This window comes from Nothobranchius furzeri, chromosome 16, assembly GCF_043380555.1.
Source record: "Nothobranchius furzeri strain GRZ-AD chromosome 16, NfurGRZ-RIMD1, whole genome shotgun sequence".
NCBI lineage: Eukaryota > Metazoa > Chordata > Actinopteri > Cyprinodontiformes > Nothobranchiidae > Nothobranchius > Nothobranchius furzeri.
This window is the reverse complement of record NC_091756.1, coordinates 43,603,841-43,626,184: the sequence shown is the minus strand read 5'-3', so window position 1 is coordinate 43,626,184 and position 22,344 is coordinate 43,603,841. Positions and strand designations below refer to the sequence as shown.

At 41.5% G+C, this 22,344-nt stretch overlaps 1 protein-coding gene across 13 annotated transcripts in view; it reads right to left on the bottom strand.

The window, feature by feature from the left end:
* Window positions 1-22,344, bottom strand: part of nrxn1a (neurexin 1a) — an 81,122-nt gene that overhangs the window by 50,588 nt on the left and 8,190 nt on the right. For 8 of the 13 annotated variants that reach the window (XM_015962934.3, XM_054749275.2, XM_054749274.2 and 5 more), the window contains 2 exons: window positions 2,871-3,172; window positions 1,321-1,344 (listed from right to left, as the gene is read on the bottom strand). In XM_015962934.3, coding sequence (XP_015818420.1) covers window positions 1,321-1,344; window positions 2,871-3,172 — 326 coding nt within the window. The remainder of the gene's footprint in view (window positions 1-1,320; window positions 1,345-2,870; window positions 3,173-22,344) is intronic. The other 5 variants (XM_054749273.2, XM_054749276.2, XM_070545435.1 and 2 more) reach the window with 1 other exon arrangement.

Here is a 22,344-nt window from a genome sequence, read left to right as displayed (position 1 = left end):
GAGATGCCCTCTGCTGTTTCCTGGACGTTAAACCAACGACAACCTTCCCCGTCGCAAGTCAAAATGGGTGAGTCCATGGGTGTTAATTTTACGGTGTGGCTTTTCTAATCCAAGCATTTCCTCATTTATTTTCTATCAGTGGCTAAGGTGGTGACAGATCATATTTCAAAGATAGCAACTTTCTCGGTGAACTTGGTCTTTAAACTTTACCTATAGTGGTATGTTTCATTGGATGATCTCATTTTGCTGCCTGCTGTCCTCCATAGGGGCTTTCAGCTGTCACACGGAAGTTACAACTCAGATCTTTTACTGACCAGGTTGGACTGCTCATAAACACAATTCTCCCGCTACGATACCGTTCCCTCTCACTGACAGAACTTAGCATTGCCAGGCCAACATGCCCAGCCAGGCAAGTGTTAGTTAGGTCTTCACAGGCATCTTCGTGCAATACAGTTAGTGTTAGTACTGTTTATCTGTTAGTAGTGGTTAGTTGTTGCACTGTTGGCAGCCAGAGTGGTGTTGCTTGTGTCAGGCCAAGCTGTGCTGGGTCACTCAGAAAAGGGTCAATGATGTTAATGCTGTTAGTAGTTATGGTATGCTATTGTGTTGTTAGGGTGATGATGGTGTTAGTAAGTTTGTGGTCTGAGGGGGGGGGGGGGGGGTTTGTTGGATCAGCGAGTCTAAATGAGATGACACACAGATATCGATGTGCACTCACGCACAGGTATTAGATAGACTCGATCCACGCACACACACACGCACACACACACACATAAATAGATAAACATGCAGCATGTGCCGCCCTCTGCATGCAAGCACTGGCAAAGAGGACACAGTGGATAACAAAAACAAAAGAGACAGGATGAGTCAGAGGCACCATGAGGAACATGCATGACAAGAGTGTAGGACGAAGAATCGAAAAGAAGAATAAAAAAGGAAGAGGAAGAACCTCCCGGTCCACTTCATGGACCAATAAGAGAAGGGAGAGTGGTTTCTGAGTCAGGCCATGCAGGGAGGGTGGGGCTCGACATTTGCATGCATGGGAGAGATGAGCCAATCTGTGCACGCCTACATAAGTGATGGGGTGAAAAAAGGCTGTAGAAATAGTGAAGGGAAGGTTTTTTTGTTAAAAAAGGAAAGTGGTTGGCAAGGATGGGGGAGGGGGACAGGGGCTTGTTTAAGCATAAGAGATTACCAACCGCATTTTTCCCTTTATTGGTTTAGTTTTGATGTCTATGGCTCAAAAGGAAATAGACACGGGGAAAACCCAAACTAAGAAACAATTAGAATGATATCTACCGAACAATGGAGTTTGTTTACCATAGCGTGTCCAATGCCTGAGTGCTTTGTAGGAAAAGGGGGAGAAAGGAAAGCAAAAAACTGTGAACAGAACAACTTCGGGAACAAAAAAAGGAAAGCTAGAAGGCCTCTGGTGAGATTAGTAGGTTGGTTGAGTGGTTTTGCTAGGAGAAGGGCACAGGTTAGGTTAGTAGAATGAATCATTCCATGGATGGTGGTTAGTTTCACTAGCAGGTTAGTTCAGTTAGTAGTTAGGTTAGTAGTATAGACAGGCAAACGGTTGAGAAGGAGAAAAGACAGCACCTGAGTGCTAGTGATCCTCGACGCTCTTTAGTCCAGGCTCCCTTCATTCACACTCACTCTTAGTCACACACTCGACTGGAAAAGCACTCACCAAGAGCTGAAAGCAGAGCTGGTCTGGTGGTTAACCCACTGTAAACTAAGACCAAAACCTCAGGTACTACCACAGCATCCCTGCAGCTGAACAACCGTCCACTGATAGCAGCTTCTGAATTGATTATTTTCTTCCTGCGGACTTTAGTCTGCCCTTCATCATCCGCAGCAGTCTACATATTTAACCAAAGTCAGATAAAAACACTGGATCTGCCTCACATAACCAACATTCATCAGACGATTCCGTCAAATTATTCTTTCACAGCCGAATATTACTTATGATTTAACTGGAATATTTGGACTACACTGCTATTCCTTATTGCTGCTTTCTTCTGTCTTGTTTTTTTCTTTTCTTTTTAAAGAAAATAGTCTAAATATCAGAATTTCTCATATTCAAAATCAGCAACACCTTAAACTCTAGTCTCCTTATATACTTTACTGAGAAATTACACTACAAAGGATAAGGTGATGGCTGTAAAAGGAATGTTAGATCCAAGAACAGTGTAAGCAACAGTAGAATTAGTCATAACGTTAACAGGGAAACTAGTAAAGAAGTGTTAAAGAGAGCTGTGCAGTGGAGAGTGTTATAATGCAGCACAAACAGTAGGGACAGTTGTGTTTGGTTGAGCATTTCTATGCAGCTTGGAAAGTCACCTTTACAGGGAGGTAAAGCTTGATCAATATCATTGCATTTGTGCAAGGAGTACACAGCTTAATGCGTGTGATGCCCTAAATGTGCCAGGCAACCAGAATGAGTGAAATACATCAAGTACTTGATAATACAGCAGGGTCTTTTAAACACATTTCTGGGGTACTGCCCACAGATTGAGCTGTGTTTCTCACATATACAACCCTTAAAGGTTATACCTCAAAGTAAACGTGAGTAATCAGGGTTTCCAACAATATGAGAAGCATTAAGAAATAATCAACCAAACACACCTTTCCGTATTGTGCTGAGTTTCGAGAAGTCGCTGTTAAATGTTTGATAAATGCTTTTTAATAGTTGTTAAGTACAGATGTGCAGTAAGTAGAACACTCACCTTCTACAAAAAATACTCAATTTTAGAGGCTAAAACTATCACATTTCCTGTCATTTTATCAGTTTACATCCTTCCTTTTACAATATCTCCTCCTCTCTACTCGGCCAATCACTCCTCTACCTCCTGTAGTCTGGTTACCTGTCTCAGGTTGCGGGTGACTTTGACGTCGTGCCAGGCGTTGTCGTTGAACTTGCCGTTGACGGGCTCCACCAAGGCCTCGAAGGCCCCGGAGCCGAGGTTAATGACTAGGGATACAGCACCGTTCTTTAGTGCCAGGTTGACGTAGTCTGCGGACTTGCCCGTGTGCAGCATCAGGCCGTTGCGCTGCAGCGTCTTGAAGGACAGCGTGATCTCATCACTGCTAGACTGGATGGGGTCGGGCGACAAGTCGTAGCAGAAGAACTCGGAGCCCTTGAAGGTGGCAACGTATTCCTCGCGCGCTGGAGAAAAAAGGAAGAACAAATAAGTTTCAAACTGCTACACCGTCAGTGAACATTATTCTAATGATCAGTTCATTATCTAGGCTATAATGCCTCTTCCCACACTGCTCCTCACAAACAGCTCAGAGATGAAAATGGTGGGTGTTCATCAGAGCCAGTCGAGTAAAACAAATCTCAGCTGGCTGGTTAAATTTGATTCCAACGTTCAGTACAAAAACATATTTTCTAGGATGCTGAAAATGCTGTTATCGTCAAGCAAAGCCCCACTGATGCCAGCACTTGGAAGACACACTTCCTTCAATACCTTTAATCGCACCGTGGAGTGGTGGGTAAACAAGCTTTGATCAGTCATGTGGGTTAGAGATTAAACAGTGAGGATATGAGAGAGACAGTCATGAGTGTGGAGCAATCCAAACTCGTTATGAAACCTGCCACCCTCTCTTTTGAGAGAACAGCTGTGCTGGCAGTCTAAAGAGATGTGGTCTTGTTTGACAACGTGGCTCATTTCACGCAAAAGAATAAAAGCAGGCACAACGCACGTGTCTGTGGAAGGATGTGCGGTAGCGGAGAAAGTTAGATGGAGTTCAAGGAACGCAGCAAAGAATGTCAATGAGGATGGAGAACAGCAGCCTGTAAGCATCATGGCAGCCAAAGCAGGCAGAACCAGCCAATAAGAATTGAGAAGAACGGGCATTCGGCCAATAGCGACTTACCTTGCACAGTCTTTGTGACCCCCAAGGACACTAGACCAAGGTTTTGCAATTCATCATACTTAAGCTCACATTTACTTATCTGCTCTCACACCTACTCACACATCAGTGCACAACCGGCAGAGGAACAAATATGCACACCTACACACAAATCTGCGTGAAAAAAGAAGCAGCTCGTACCATTACGCTGGCATAAACAAGCAGGGACGACATTATCTGTCTCCTTCACAGCACACCCTCCACCCCCTTCCTTTGCAACCACTTCCGTGTCCTCCTCAACACGATCCCTATATCTCTCGCACCTCCATTCTGGCCTCAAGCCACCTCTCCTCCGCACATTTCCCTTTTTGTTTTTCCTCCCATATATTTTTTGCTCTGAGGAGCCTCTGGCATAACCAACATCTTATAGTTTAATAACGAGGAGAACAGATGAGCATTTAGCACACTCCAGGTGAGGCTGGAGAAAAGACAGACATTCGGTGAGGAACTGCTGGAGAGTAGAGGGGCGAAAAGATTGCCACGTAATGAATAGAGTGAAGTGTAATAGGTTATTAAGGTAGCGAGAGGCAGAAAGAGAGGAGTGTTGAAATGGAATTGGCTGCACTTGAGTGAGTATAACACAAAGGGAATAATGAGAAGGAAAAAGTGAGAATATATCACAATTCAAAGGCCAATTGTGGCAAATTGTCTTGCTTTACTTCTGCTGCATGAAAAAGACGCCAAAGTGTGAACGCCAATATACGAGTGAGAAACAACACGTTGTTTGCCAGCATGTGTGCGAGTTCCTCCAGTGTGTGATTCCTTCCCTCCCAGCATGTTAATTAAGAGTGTGTGTGTGTGTGTGTGTGTGTGTGTGTGTGTGTGTCTGAGTGTGCATAGCTGCAGAAAGAAAACATTGTGTGCATGCATTCGGGCATTTGAAAGTGTGTGTGTGTGTGTGTGTGTGTGTGTGTGTGTGTGTGTGTGTGTGTGTGTGTGTGTGTGTGTGTGTGCACGGAAGGACTATATGTTATTTTATTTGTGCAGGAAATGTGTGTGAGTGTGTGTGGGTGCTGGTCTCTGTAAATATTGGTGTATTGCTGTCAGAAAAGCTATTACCAACTCAGGGCCTTGGGCTAGTCTTTACTGAGAGGAGGAGGGAGGAGGGGGGAGACCCACACAAACACAGGCGGAAAACACAACCGCAAATGTTAACCCAATCACACATATTCACTGACACACACATGTAGATGAGGTGCTGGAGAGAAGAAAAAAAGGGGGTGGCTTGGTCACAGTGAGAATACACACGGGCGTCCAGCAGCATTCAAGCGGTAATTTACGGAGGTGCCATTAGGTTTCAGTGTGGTACTTCACCATTCTGTTGTTAATTTACAGAGACGTCATTAGACCAGACAGGAGAACATAAAGCATCGCTGCATCGATCTGGAAGCTCTGGCCCGCAAACACTCACTCCATGTTCTATTGCATCACACACACAAATTGGACAGAAAATACATATGTGGGAGACACAAAAGAAGGCCACGCACTGTTATGCTCCTTAAGCACAATGAGGCACGCTGGCTGTGAACGGGGCAGGTTGGAGTGGATCTGTTGTGGCTCAGATTAATGGAGTGAGTCAGTATTAGCTCAGAGTAAACACTGAGGCAGACGCTGACATACACACCACATGTCACACTTCATCCTGTGGAAAGTGCTGTCCATCAAAGACCAGGGAGTCGGAGAAGGCAGGAGGACAGTAGACCAAACAGAGATGCTTCAATAAATGGAAGGTTTTTTTTTAATAACATTTGCTCATTTGAATTAGATTTTTACTCTGCTGTTGGTTTCCAGTGGTGTGTGGTGGGACCTATGGTCTGTCTGGGTTTTTTTTATTTTATTTTCTTTGTCTCTTGCAAGTCAGATCGTCATCTGATTAAATTTAGTTAACCAAATAAAGGAGCATAAATAAATCAGACTCTAACAAGGTTACTGTCTGCCAATAAGATTTTACTCTAAAGCAGTGGTTCCCAAACTTATTTAGCCGCGCACCCCCTTCTATGTCCCGACCATGTCGACGCACCCCCCCCCCCCCCCCCAGCGCCCACATCGGGGCATGGCTCTATATATATATATATATATATATATATATATATATATAATCAGATGTCAAGCTAAACAGAGAGGGTTAAAAAATTCCCCATCACTTTCATTTTTTAAATAGTAATTAATAAACATTCGATACCATTACAATTTCCTTTGATTTCATTTTAAATAAATATTTAGAGTGCCCAGGTAGCACATAAACAATGCAATTTAACGGTTTTCTTAAAGTAGGAACGTTTAACCTGTGCGGCCAGAGCGCTCTCCTTCCTTCTGCTCTGCGTAAACCTGAGCTGATCACCTACTTGTGCGTAATCAAATGTCAATAGGGGACAAGATATAGCCATGATGTTCACTTTTACCTCAGACCGACTTATTGCTGTTTTATGGTGTGGCTGAATCTGCGATCCGCTGTCATGCGGACTGGAATAATAAATGCTGCACAGGACTTGTGGTCAGGTTCATGAGGAGTCACTGGCTGGACCCGACTCATCCCAGAAGCTAATGTCTTAATTTGACCTTGAATGAAAAATAACCTCTTAAAAGTTTTTATCACGGTGGAGGCAGCGTTCATTTCTGCCTTCAGTCTGACGGCGCGCTGGAGTTAAAGCAGCGTGTGCGCTTATTGAAGCTGTGTGAGTGTGTGCGCGCGCACGCGCGCGCGGTACAGCCGCTTAAGTCACCGCGTCTCGCGCTATTTAAACCAGTGTTGTAAAATGACTTCTGCCCAGCCCAGATGTGCTCACTTGTGCACCCGTGAGCCGTGGTTCAGCCAGAACGCGTCTGACCTCTGACAGACGCACTCTGAACTTCAGATCTTCAGCGCGCTGTTAATAGCCTGAATGGGAATCATTTCTTGTTATTTTGTTACATCCACAATTTTCTGTGTGTGAGGTTTACAACGTCAGAACATCTGCATGAGACAGGTGTTAATTACAATCTGCCAGAATGACTCGCCACCTTCAGATTTCTCCAACACCGTTAAAAATGATCAAATACGGAACATATCGGCGTGCGCAGGCCAGAGCGCTGAAGCTCGGCGCATTATTATTATTATGAAGTTAGGGCACATGTGGAGGACACGCACGCGCGCGACGGAACATATCGGCGTGCGCAGGCCATGTGCTGAAGCTCAGCGCATTGTTATTATGAAGCTAGGGCACATGAGGAGGACGCCCACGCATGCAAAAATATACTTATTTTCAATTACATTTATTGTGCCCACTTACTTTTTCTTAGGCCCACCCACAAATGAGTTTCTACAATAACGGTGACATATGACAGACTTCTCTGAGCTCCGCAGCCATTACACTTTTCACCTCGCGCACCCCCTAGCGGCAGCTCGCGCACCCCCAGGGGTGCGCGCACCACACTTTGGGAATCCCTGCTCTAAAGCATTTAACTGCTGCTTTTTGGTTGTTTGACCATATTAGTTTATGTTTATTACTGAGTCGAGTTAAAAATGAAAAGACGCAAAGAGAAAATTAGAGTGGTAATGAATCTATATGTTGTCTGATTGGTGCCATCTTACACTTTTTCTTATTTCAAGCTTGTTATTTCTAAAAAAAAAAGTCCATCCTCTGTTTCACTATGTGCTTTGTAGAGTTATGAATATGCCATTTCTGCCCTTAACAGCTGCCCTTTGACACAGTGACAGTGTGCATAAATTGCCAAGGTCGTGCGCTTGCTTCTGATGTTTACAATCCAGCAAAGAAGACAGAAGAAGGATGAAGAACGCTTTTCATTAGTTAATCAAAGAACTTTATTTCTAATAAAGCTAATCAAAACAACTGTTGGTCAATAATAATCAGGTGACTGATCTGTGATTTCACACAGATCAGTCCTAAGAAGTGAACACCTTTTTACAGTAATAAAGGTCAAACTTAATAATTGATTAGTAATAGTTGGCTGATTAAGTTAAACTGTGTTGGGAGAAAAAAATAAGTTGTAACTTTTCTCTCAGAGCTGCATTTATCAGGTTGCCTGAGTAACGAGTCTGGCTGTGAGTCTCCGAGTACTTCACACAACCTTGAGATAAATTATCTTTAATACACACCGCTCTGTGCAGAAGTAATGACCCATCACATATTTCTTTATGTGATGCCTCCATGGCCTATATTTTTGTAATTTTTTGGTCCTGGCCAAGGTTTCTCAGTGTTTTTCTCTGGACTCTGGCTGATTTTTCATTCATATGTTAGTCCACTATCTGACCCTTATCCTAAGGAATGATTTCATACTATTTGTTTGCTGAGTCACTTCAGTCAAGCATAAAAAAACAACTCAGCGAATAACCAGTTCTTGAAATCCACATTAGCTACTTTGTTCCCTCAGTTTCTCATATTTAGCTTCCAAGTTGCAAATATTTTCAAGGCTGTCTGAATGTTTTTAAAGGTTTTGTTTTTACTTTGGTTGTATTTTCACTCAGCACCTGCCCATTTTTAGATGTCAAAGAGAGTTTGTTTTTGGCAGAAGGAACAACTTACCCAGCTGCTCGTCATAGAGATCAAATTTGTTCTCATATAAAGTGTTTAGCTTAATATAAAAAAACAAACAAAAAAGGCTTAGAATCACAAGAGTTGCGCAGATTGCTCAACTGCAATTGCAAGAACGTCTGGCTGCTTGCGTGCAGAGTACAGAGGGTGGTTGAAAATCTTTGCAAAGTACTTTAAAGGCTGTAGTGACTGCCTGCATAAATAAACTATTACAAAACTAACAAGACAAAAATTAAAAGAGAAACCAGAAGAAACCGATTAAGGAATATATCAGAAACCAATACAAATGATATAAATGATGTACTAAGGTTCCAGAATGAACAGGAACAAGGACATTTAGAAAAGACTGGCATTAGACCTTGAATGTTGCCATTAAACCACTGCCTTCATGAATAAAGCAATCTGATAGGACCAGCTGCAACTGTACCCCCCTCTCTTCAAATAATCAAACACACGTGGGCTTTTCCTGTGTGTTTGGGCACATATGGTGAGCGTGTGTGAGAGTGCCATTTAGGGCTTTGTCTCATCTCCTGGGTCTCCTCCTCATCATTTCACACACTAATTTGTTATTGCCATGGCAACCCTGTGTAACAGGGTCTCCAGCAAATGCAAGCGCGGGCACGCTTGTGTCTTTCAGAAAGAGAGAGAGAAAGACAGGAAGAGAGATAGTGAAGGAAGGCAAGAGAGAGAAAGAGTGATTGAGTGAACGGTACATTATCATGGACAGCTGTACTGAATCAAAATGGCGGATGGAGGCTGGGAGCACATCAGGGGAGCCTTCATTATACAGCACCTGATAGAGGGAGCAGGGTGGAAAGAGGCAGGGGAGAGAAAAGAGCGACACACGGGGGGATTTGAAAGGAGAAGGAATAAACGGAGGAATGGATGAAGACACTCATTGAGATGTGGAGCACAGCAAGGAGGAGAGAGCTAGACGTGTCAAGGGAAGGGAGTGGCAGAGGGGCTGGGACTATAACCAGCCAGACAGGACGGGACCAAACTGGGAAAAATGCTGGTGTATCTAAATTCTAGTGTTGCAAGCTTCAATCATGGCAGCCCTGTCATTCTGGGAGATAGCACACTGCAATTCCCCTGCACCTCGTTTTAGCCCACTACGCATTTCTGCTATCAGCTCCTCTCAGACACTGCAAAAATGCACACACACACACATAATTGCAAGCCTCCTGCATGAAGGCATCCCTCCTTATTAACCGACAGGTGGATTAACCAAACACTCATACAGTATATAGATGTAGATGACCACCGCCAGAAAATGTATGTAAATGCATTCCAGCATACACATAAATTCCCATCTTGCATTTAAGTCTGAAAATTTATTCAGTAAATGCCAAGTTCCCTGAAGCAGTGCTGTTTCCATCTCTGCTCAGTGATATACCATGTCTGGCTTTGAAACCGATTGGGTTATCACATCACAGCCAAGGGAGCAATACTGTAGAGGAGGATATTACTGTCAGGATTCAAGTGACAGATTGCCTGTCTGAAATGTTGGATCTCGTTTTTTTTTGTTTTTTTTTTGTCCATTCCCAAAGAGAGATGTTTAGATTAAAACGCACCCCTCAAAATGGAGGATGAAATTTGATTAAGAAATAACCAACAATGGCTTTAGAGGCACCAAATTCATTTTCTTTACAGTGCCGTGTATTTTGTCTTGGGTGCTATGAATTGGCTTAATCATTAATTCCTTTAGACTATTAAACATATGTATTTTTAAAGTTTAGCACTAAAAGTGTAACAAATTAAAATTTTTGTCAATTAGCAGCATGTTAGAAAAACAGTAGAACAAAGTGTGTGACTATAAACACCTAAAACACACTGCTGCAACAAACTGTGGATGACAGCTTGTGTGCTAAGTTCATGGGGAGTGAGCTGCTCCTTGGCCTGGTTGTTTATGGAACTCCAACGTGTTCAAAATTAAATAAATAATGAATACATTAGGAAATGTGTATATGCATCTACATAAATAAATTACGTAATCTGATGATTGACTTGTTAAATAACACAATGTTTTGTAAAAATCTAAGCTCAATGTTATGAAATATTTTTCTTTATTCTCAATAAATGCGATTATTTATATGTTATTTTATTGAAACTTTATTTCAGAGAGAATTTTCCCTCAATCACACATATTACTATTGAGGCATTTTAATTTCATTCTTTCAGTTTTTATAACAAAACGTCCTGTTGTTCCGTTGACTGATTAACTCCATTATGACACTTTTAGGTAGAAACTCCTGATCTAACAAGACCAACAAGGTGGAGACAGTTTGTGATTGGCGAGAAAGAAATTTTGAGATGACGTTTAGCGGTGAAATGAAATAACCAATCATAGGAGAGCCCTTCCAGCCAGTCAGAGTGGAGAAAGGTGGTATTCTCCTAGAGCACCTTGAATTTAGCGAACTTGAGTTTAGCAAGCTGATATCCAGGAAAGCTAAATGATGTTAAAAAGGTTAGCTGGGTTAGATTTGCAAGTCACACTCACTTTTTTTGATTGACAGACTAAATTTATACTTATTTGTCAGCTCGAGTATACACATTTACAGAGAAGTTTTCTCTTGGTACTTTTCCGTCACCTGGGGAATTTTGTAAAGCAATTCCCTTCCAAAACAACAGAGGGCGCAGCTTCTTTCTGGGGTACCCTGTCACCATTGCAGTCAAGTATGTGTTCCATGGTAGTGTATTTACTATTGTTTATTTATATTGTGTTTATGTATTTCTGAAACTTTTTAACATGAAAATTGTTATCCTCCCTTCTCCTCCACCTCGTCAGTACCCCTAAACCCACGTTTCCTGAAATGTCCGTCTACGAGCCAGTGGCGGCGCCGGGGGCGCTAGGGGACGCTATAGCTACCCCTGGATTAGTCATTGCACCCCCATAGCAGCTCCAAGTAAACATAAGATATATACATTTTTTTTACAATTTCATTTTAATTTAACGTGTGGATGTGATAATATTTAACACAGAAAACAAAAATAATCAGTAAATTATCATACAGATAGTAAAAACTTAAACCAAAACAGGAAATTGATGTTAACCTTTAACCTCATTTTCCACCTGCAAACGAGTGAAAGGTAGAGCTAGTGGTCAAATGGATCGGTTTTTGTTGCCCACATTTCCACGGGTTCAGTCAGAAACGAATGAATCTTTGGAAGTGATCTCAGACCCACAAAAACCTACGGATCTGGATGAAGAGAGTTAACCCTCAACCGCCGCAGCAGTCGAGGGTTTTGCTGCTGGAAATGCTAACACTAACGTTAGCTAACCTTGCAACACTATAGATGGTTTTCTGTGTGGCTGTATGCGTTTATGATTTCATGGAAAAGTCAGCGATTGTTCATATGTTTATGATGTATATTAATGATTGTTTCAGGTGTTGTTGAGGTTTTGTGCACACACGTGTATCTGCTAGTGTTGAAGGTGTTTTGAGAACAATAGCTACGCATGACCACTTCCTTTATAGCACCCTCAATAAAAAGACTGGCTCCTTCATAGCAACTGCAGAAAAAATTTCTGGAGCCGCCACTGCTACGAGCTAAATTGCTATGCATCTTAGTACTCCTTCAGTCACTGGGGTATAAACATTTATATAATCGGACATTTTCCACCATGTCTGCTCTATGTTTGCCACTATACATCTTTGGCACACTTTTCGATTTTTGAGAGGACAATGGCGGTGCTGCAGACGAACTTAAATGAAGTAGCGTCTTAACCAGTCACAGGCTTGTGGTCTCCGTCACTTTCTGCGTGCCGGTCACAAAGCCCTTGCGCCAACGCATAATGGTGTTGCCTGTCTTCGTATCTATGCAGATGGAGAAGTATAAATTCTGCTGGCAAGTGTCATTGTGAAATAAATCCTCCATCTGAAAAATCTCTATTATGAAATCCAATCTGACTAAATGAACTGAAAGACTTAAAAACATCTCAATAAAAAATTGCATTATTGGGGAAAAAAATTCCCTCTGAAATAAAGTTTTATATTAATAATCACAACTTCATAAAATAAATCAAATATTTCATAATACTGAGCTAAGATTTGTACACACCATTGATTTATTTCACAATTTCATTGTCAAATTACAAAGTTGTCTAATATTTAGTTATGTAGATACATGTTTGATAATGTATTAATTATTTTTTGTTCATTTTCTAACCCTTTGGAGTTCTCCAGGCTTTCAGGCTGCTCGATCTTCTTGCTGAAGGAAATAAGGTGAATTAGCTCTGGTGCTTGCTCCTTGCTTTGCTCATATTTTTATCAGCACAGTTAGAACAAATTAACACAAAAAGATAAATTGTGTAAATCTGTGGTTTCCAAAGTTTGTACTTGGACTCTACCATTGATCATAAAAATGACAGATCTTAAGATGATCTACATCAGGAGTGTTCAAACTGCAGCCAGCAGACCACCTTTGCACTCTTGTGTGCTTTTATTTATGGCTGATGAAAATGTTAGGTTACCAGTAGAGGCTGTTGAAGCAAATTAATGTCAGTTTTTGAGATTTTTACTCATGTGAAATCTAACAAAAAATGTAGAAAAATGAAATTATTTAGAAAATGAAACACTTTTTAAAATAGAAAACGTGTCACTTATGTGTTTATTAAGTTTTGCAATTTAAGAAATTTCTAATCTTCACCAGTAGTGGCTACTCTTGGTGCTTGATGGACATGTTTAAGATGTTTCTCTGCTCCGACGAATAATTATTCGTTATTTATTAGTATTCTGCTAAAATGACGACCTGTTGGTGAGATAACCACAGAATCAGGACATTGACCCTTGAGGACCAATGATTTACAGTAATACTAATGATTGCAAATGAGTCATTCAAATTGCAATTGACACAATATGAAAGTTGTATTCAAAATAACAGCAATGTAAATGTTTAGCTTGTTTTCTCACTATGTACTTATTTAGTTTGCTTATTAGCAACGTTTGAGTACTTTAACCAGCTGGAGTGTCTCCTGGTGTTCATTAGTGAATCAGAAGCTTCACATCCACAGATTCAGCTCCTGTTCCTACAGATGAGTCTGTAAATAGTGGTGATAGAAAATTTAAAACTTTTAAGATGACAAGAAATAGAACAGAAACATAAATGTCATGTCAAATTTGTTATTTTTACACACATAAATAAAACGTGTTAAATATAAATACATAAACTAACACTGATGAAGACCAAACCTTTTTTCTTTTGTTTAATATGATTTGGGTTATAATGGGAATCTCTTCCAAGCAAAGCTCAATAGTCCCATATATCATCATCATGTCTGACATTCATTTCAGGTGAAGTCATGAGACGCACGCCTCCTTCCATTATGTTCAGTCTTTTATTTCTTGTCCTTTTCTGTTCTTTTTTGCTCACATCTCTTTATCTGCAAAGTTTGAATTTGGCCTTCTCTTTTCGGTACCCAGGGAAACTGGTTTGTTTCCATGACAATGTCTTCAGGCGGAACAGCGAATTTGTCTTAAGCTCGATAAGATCAGAGTCGGTTTCATCCCTTTCAGGCAGATGCATGCAGGAATACATGCAAATATATGTACATGTCACAAATACACAACACATATCATGAAGAGAGAACAAATGATTCACAACTGTAAAAAAAAAGCATTAGTCCTGGTTTCACACACACGCACACACACACGCACGCGCACGCACGCACGCACGCACACACACACACACACACACTCACACTCACGCACGCACGCACGCACGCACGCACACACACACACACACACACACACACACACACACACACACACACACACACACACACACACACACACACACACACATAAGACCCTATTCCAGCAGCTTGTTAACAAATAACTAGGGCATAAAGAAATATTTCCATAAAGGTAATATAATGGGTCTATAATGACCATTGTGGCTATTTCAATTATCCAAATGCCAAACAAGTATGCCATGTAAATGAGTGTGTATGTGTAGAATTCCTGCGTGTGTGTGTGTGTGTGTGTGTGTGCGTGCGTGTGTGTGTGTGCGTGCGTGCGTGTGTGTGCGTGTGTGTGTGTGTGAGTTTCTGTTTTGGCCAACAGCAAAGAAATGAACACCAAATGCCAGATGGGGTACTGGAGTGAATCGCCAATTGGGCCGGTGCTTTCAGCTCCCGGCCAGGAATGATGGAAATTGCTAGAGCAGGTAAGAGACAATTGGAGCACCCACTAGACTCCCTGTTTCATTCCAAAACGAGTGTGTGTGAGTGTGTGCTTGTTTGTGTGCACGTGCCGGTGTTGTGTGTGCTATCTGCATAGCTGATGAATAGCATCCTGACTGATTTGAGGTTGTGTCGAGTGGTGGAGCCCAATGAGAGATGCAGCGCTCCTGCTGAGAAACGCCGCAGTCTTATCTCCCTCCCTGTTTCCCTGCATGTCTCCGACCTTCTCTTTCCACCTCTCTTTTCCCACTTTTCTGAATGTGCTCCTATCTTACCTCACCATCACATTTCTACACTCCCATGCCCTATCCTCCTCGCACCCTCCCTTGCAGACTTCCGCTCTTTCTTTCCCCTTCATCCTTTGAAAATACGGTGATCTGTTTGATGACTTTATTTTCAGGAGATTACTGAGTGCATCGGCTTTGTCTGTTCCCTATTAGCGTTGCAGAAAACATTAAAAGTGTTAATGTGTACACTTGCTAACAGGATGTAATTGCATACAATTATCACAAAATGTATACATTCACCAATTTGATTGCAACACAGCTCCCTTGCTAAAGTTATGCATATCCCTGATAATGTGGGGGAAGATCTCGGTATGTGGTGCTATGGCTTTCATTACAAGAACTGCATGGGTGTTAAGCATTAATGAGTGTTGTACTGTAAAGGGTGTTAGCAGCAGCAAGAGGAAGCAGAATTAGTCCCATTAGATGAGAAAATATATCCAGGAAAATTGTACATTTTGCAGTAAAAACTTTGCTTTCTGAGCACTGATGGCCAAAGGGGACAGTTTTTTTTCACAGCTCAAGATGTGGCCATCAGAATCCAAATTCCTGCCAGTCAGTGAGGCAGGAAGCCAATCACCAGACACTTGTCTCTTAACACCAAGCGTCTCTCTCACTCTGTCTTGAGGTTGACGCTGCTCACTTGTCCGTCTTGCGAGATTATGTAAGCTTTGCAACGACGGTTGTAATGTGCATCTTCCATTGACAATTATACAGTCCATTACACCATTCAGCTCGACTTTAATATGCAGCCTTTGCTCCTGGATAAGAGTATTTTGCAAATGCACACATCATTTAGGTGAGTTTATCTGCTGAATGAAAAAGCTACGTTTCTCTTAGGGTGACAGTTTGAGTGTTTCTGGACGTCAGACAGATTGTGGTTTCCTCTGCTAATGGGCCAACAGACTAGATTAGGCTGTAATTACAAAGACTTTTTGATAACATGAAACTATACTGATAGTTGGAAAAATATTGATTCTTAAAGCTGTCTTTCATTTTTGAACGTTTTGGTTGAATTGTAATTAACTGGTTAAAAAATGAATGTAACAACCTTTCCATGTTTTGAAGGGTTATCACTGCAAACACTGCACACTAATAACACAGACCAATGACCAAATCCCAAAAAGTGGAAGGCATAACAAATGATCGTCCCCCTAGTGGCTGGCTTCGGTACAAGTTTTAAGTCCCGCCCCTTCATAAACCTGGGCCCTCATTCATCAACCGTACTTACAAACAGATCTGTGCGTTTTTCGTGCACAGGAACGGTTTTACACATTGTGTGGTATTTAACAACTTGTACTTTTGTGTGAAAATGTTCCTAAATATAAGAACAGGTCTGACCATGTGTGCAAACAGCATTTAGTGGTAGAACGGGGCAACTGCAGTACTGAAGGTCTCAGTCGTCCGCAAATGTTCCTCATCCATGAAATATTTTACCCAATAAATAATTATGTTGGTGGAAAATGGCTTTTTTGCATAATTAGTGGTAAAACCAATAAAAGACACAAATGACCGACGGAAATCTGACATTATATCATGACTGATCTGAGTTATTGGAGGCTTTGGCGAAGTGCGCACACTCTAGGGAACGCATCCTGCGTGAGCAACTGATCTCCCTGAAGGAGATCCTTCTGCTATGCTGTGATGGGACCCATTGTGGATCGAAAGATAGACCACACAAATCCCATTCCAGTTCATATCCTATTTTACAGCTACAAGAACACCCCAGAACCTCCTCTGCTCCCCGATCATACACGCCACATTGTCAGGGTAACCAGACTTAATGACAGTTCAGAAGAGGCTGCACACGTCCAAATAAAACTAACTCTAAACAGAACAACTCCTTAAATGTAAAATGTAAATGACAACCCATTACTTTACGATTTATCATACTTAATTTTCCTGACGGGAACCTCTCCTCTGTCCCGGCCACGTTTATAACTTCTGTAACTTGTTTGGTTCTTTTGCAGTTTGGTAACCAGTGTCTCGATCTTGCTGTCAAATAACGAACCCAGGGAACCCCCTCATGTGATGAGGATGTAGTGTGACCAAGTATGGTTAACTGAGGGCATTTCTGTATATAAATGACTGAGAATGGACATAAGCACTTGGTCACGCACAGGTGGAAATTATCATCAGATGACTGCGGAGGAACGTGTGCAGGAGGGAGCACCGCATGTTTTATAAATCAGGATTTGACTGTTCATACACACATTGTGTGGGGCGGCGGTGGCACAGGAGTTAAGTGCTCACCCTGTAATCGGAAGGTTGCAGGTTCGAGCCCCGCTCAGTCTGTCGCTGTCATTGTGTCCTTGGGGGAGACACTTAACCCCCTTACCTGCTGGTGGTGGTCGGAGGGACCGGTGGCACCAGCGCTCGGCAGCCTCGCCTCTGTCAGTGTGCCCCAGGGCAGCTGTGGCTACATTGTAGCTCATGCCCACCAGTGTGTGAATGTGTGTGTGAATGGGTGAATGACTTATTGGGGGGTTCCAGGACTCTAGAAGGCGCTATATCAAATACAGGTCATTTACCATTTACAGGATTAAATATAGGATAATTTCTACGAATATTTGATAAATGAGAGCCTTGATCTCCAACCCTGGTTTTAGTTGTTTCCCTGCCCCAACACACCTGATTCAGTGATTAAATCATGTTGTTGTTCAGCATGTAATCAAGTTCCTCAGAAGCCTGTTAATCGCTTACTAATTTAAATCAGATGTGTTAGTGCAGAAAAACCTCTATGACACACATAACAGTACTAAAGGCTAATATAAAAGCTCCATAAAAATAAACATGCATGTTTGGGTCCAAAGGCAATGAAGCAGGTGTGCTGAATCAAAGAAAACCTCCACTATTTACATGTATCTTTGCTTCAACACACCTGAATCTATCCCATTTTCTAATTTACAACTTCTGACTGTTGATTAAATTAATCAAAACCCATTAACAGAGATGGTTTAGTTTTTGCTTTGTAGGAAATAGGACATAAATTCTCACCTATTAAGGATAAGAGATAACAAGGAGAGGAAAACTGAACTTCTATAGAACTGAAATGATGTTAAAGATTTCAGTTTTTTTATGGTTTTATGATTTATTGACAGAGACCTACAAAGGCAACAGGATGTGACCAGAATAAGTTGATGCCAACTAATTAAAATCATTTTAATGCTTTCCCCATCGGTCCTTATGTGAGTTATTATTAGGACTGTTGTTGGTGATGAAGAAGAGGTAGGAGACATGCTGTGCCTTTGCTGTGACTGACTGGTTCCTCTTGTCTTGGCGTCTGTTACCACTCCCAACACCACATATGGTGAAGTCAGCGTGCAGCTCGTCTGCTGTGTTTTTGTGTGCTTTCTGTGTGTTTGTGAAATATGCACATGTCCAGGACACAGCAAAGGGTGGAGGAAGGATGAAAACTCCAAAAAACACTAAAAGAAATTGAACGGCACTGAACGTGTGTGTGTGTGTGTGTGTGTGTGTGCACCCATCTGTGTGTTTCCACCATAAAACAATGTGTTAAAGAGAGCCGTTTTTGATTGCCGACGCTTTATGAGTCACAAATAATGACTCACAATCCACCTCCCCTGAACACGCACTCATGCATTCACACAACATACAGACACACACGCCTCGATCCCTCTCCTGCCTTCATCCACTGACCATGAAGAATACGTGCAGGCAGCCTTACTCATGCATATTTACACCAAACACACACTAACTCACACACTCAGCAGGGGCTTGCTAAAGGTTATTGTGTGTGAGCGTGTCTGTTTGTCCGTCCGTCCGTTTAAAGGTCACTTTAAGCCAGGCTGACCACATGTCGAGGTAGTGCATGGATTCTTGGATTGATATCGAGAGCACTTGCTGACAAACAACTATTATTAAATAGACGTTCAGCCTCAGTTAAATGAACGTATAAATATTACAAGCATCTATTCAACAAATTCAATCCAGAATCATCGGTTCAGCCAGGACCCTTCACGGTCAAGCGGAGAGAAGAGAAAAAGGCTAAATCTGCTACTTGGCTTTAAGCACATTTTCCATCCAGATTATTGCTTTTCAATAAGTTTCCCCCAAAAAGGGGAAAAATTGAAAGAAAAAAATTATCCATTTCCTCTTCTTCCTTTGGCTGCTCAATACTTATGAAAATCCAATTTAGCTTCCTCTTTTCTTTCTTCCTTCCTACCACAATCGGTGCGTCTCACCCACTCAAAGTGATTAGTGATCTGTGGGTATCATTTCCAGGAGAATGATAACTGTGTTTTATGGGGGGGGGGGGGTCCACAGCTCCCCATCAGGGCTGGTGTCCCTTGGAGAATGACTGGGAGCACTGCTGTTGCTTTACAGATACAGGCAGTCGCTCTACATCACAGGAGGGAAGACGACTCACTTTATCTCTCCTCCGCGTTCTCTTTCTCTCTACCCTCCTTCTATCATTCATTTCCGGAGGTCTACTCTCACTCGCTCTGTCTCTTTTTCTCAATTTTTTTTTCTGCCCCCCCCCCCCCACACACACACACACACAAACACACTCACACACACACACACACACACACACACACACACACACACACACACACACACACACACACACACACACACACACACACACACACACACACACACACACACACGCTATATCTTTTCAAGACACCCCGTCCACCCCCTCAAAGAAACTCATTTCAGCTTTGCGGGCTTCTCAAAAAGCCTCTTTACGCTGAACTAACCTAAGCTAGGCTTCATCTGCACCATTTGACAGCCTTTACATCTCGGTATGCAGAACAGTGCACTCACACAAACACACACAGCTTTTTCATGTGCACAGAGGCATCAGAAGGTTACAGAAAACAGTTATACGTTTAGCCTATCACTACCAAAATACACCTGATAGTGAGGTACCCCCACTACACGTAAATACGCTGAATACACCGTGTAATAACGCCGGGAGCATATGCTAATGCATGTCCGTTCCAAAGCAGGTGAGTTAAAATGCTAAGCACGAGCCAGGTTTAGCAATTAAAATTTCACTGCCACCTGGATGATTTGTAGCAGGCAATTTAAGGTAGAAACATGCAATGAGGAATAATTTTGATAGGGTTGGGTGTTAATAGTGTAGTAAGTATTGATCTGAACACATCCTTAAACACTGCTGGGAATTGAATCCCTGCCATGCACAAATCAAATGAATCTTTTTAACTTTGTATGTAGAGAGTGCACTTCTCCCTAACTCTTCTTCCGCTGACGTTACTGCAACTGTGTCCTTTTCTTCTGTACCAGCGTTTCTAATTTGGGAATAGTAGACCACTCAGTCCAAAAAAGAAATATATTAACTACATAAGTTATTCTTTTCACCACTAATGTGTAAAGTAATTCTTTCATATCTGATGAGCATATGTAAGAAGATGAAACCAGGCAGAATAGTGAAACCAGGATCCTGTTTACAGACACTATCAAGTTGTAATTTTAGAAATTGCACATTCATGATGTGGTGCTGAGTCCCACCTACTCACCCACACACACACTCATGCTGTTACTTAAGCTTTAAATAACTTATTACTGCTAAATTAAAAAGTAAAGTTATGTCACTCTACATTATTCAACCTTGAAAAAAGCTTTCTGTAATGGCTTTTCATTTCTATTCAGGAAAATGTTCCCTTGGTTTACATTGGGGTGGTAGGGGGGCTAAAAATGGTGCTGGAACAACCTTCAGCTTGAACTTCCAGCCTCAGGTCTTGGGCCTTGTACTATTACACATGTATGGATGTCAATGGTCTCTATATCAAGTCTCCCATAAATGAAGTCAGACAAATCTTCCAACACACACCACTGCTTTGTCTACTCCCCAAACTGATCAGAGGCCGAGGAGAGAAAGGAGGAGCATCCGCAGCGTTGATTAGGGATGCTCGATATTGGCTTAATTACTGATATATCTGATATAACAATATTATCGATTCTTAAGGATCAATTAAAACAAAAGTAAAAACAATAAGAAGATAAAACACAACAATAAAACTATAAAATCATAATACCATAACATGAATCACTGTCTAAAAGCCAAGTCATAAAAGTAGGTTTTTAAAAGAGATTTCAAAACAGCCAGAGATGATGCCAGCCTAACTGTAATGGGCAGTGAGTTCCAGAGCATGGGGGCAACATGGACAAACGTACGTTCACCTCGTGATTTGTAGGACATCCGGTAATGCGAAGCAGTAGACGGTCAGCTGATCTCAACATACAAGTAGGGAGTTGGCAGGTTGGACAGATAAGGAGGAGCTAGGTTGTGCAAACATCAATATCTTAAAACGCACACGAACTGTGAGGGGGAGCCACTGGAAATGTTTCAGGACTGGTGTAATGTGGCTATGTCGACTTGTGTTTGTTAAAAACCTAGCAGTGGCATTTTGGACAACCTGCAACCGGTTCAGAGCAGAGACAGGAGTTCCAACTAATAATGCTGTGTCCTCCTGTCATAAAAAAGGAATAACTGAAACATTTTAGGTCACTAACATCACATTTCTCCTATCATGCATGCTTACACTTTAAACATCGTCTCTACAAAATGTCAAATTATTCAATTTTGTTTAGTATCAGGAAAAGTGCTATATATTTATTTGGTCTCCACCAGCTCCATTCTCCCTGAGCGTGACACTAACATGTGTTTATTAGTTAGTAATGTATTTGCTCTGTTTCTGTATATTGCAGCTATGATGACAAAACATTTATTAAGATCTTCAGATAAGAAAAGCAAGCCTTGGGTGAAGATTTTTGTTTTTGTTTTAGGGTTAGGCTGACGTTTTAGCCGATAATATCAGACATCCCTAGTTGTGAAAGATGCAGCGGGATGCTTAAAGAAAGTACGAGCAGAGCCCCAGCTGAGTGGACACTGTCATGAGTGCATTCAAAATAATCATATTTTAAAGTTTCAGACTGGCACTGAAACAGCGATCATGCTAAAGACGCTTCTATTTCAATGACAAAATCATTTTGGTGCATATTCTGTTCAGATGTTGAGTTCGTAAAATTACAGCTTTGTTTTAGCACTAATGTTGTTTTTAGCACTGACATAAATATTACGTGTTTCTTTATCTAAAGAAGTAAGGTTTAAATATGTATTAGAAAGCCCCAAATAACATGCAGTAATGCGAAATTCTAAAGCTTCTCTAAGCAGAAAGTCACACCGCTACAGAGAATTAGGCCTTATTTATTACTTTATCTAATTATTTACCAATCAAGTAATGGTAAAATAAAATAACAGAAATACAATTATTCTAATAAGGCTAACCAATGATTGTATTCTTTGTCCTTAATCAAAGTTTTTTTAAGAGCACATTCCAAAATATTCAGGTCTACACACAACAGGGACAGCCATCATCATGTCTTCTCTCTCCCAATCAAAGAGGCACAATAGCCTGTCACAGTCTGG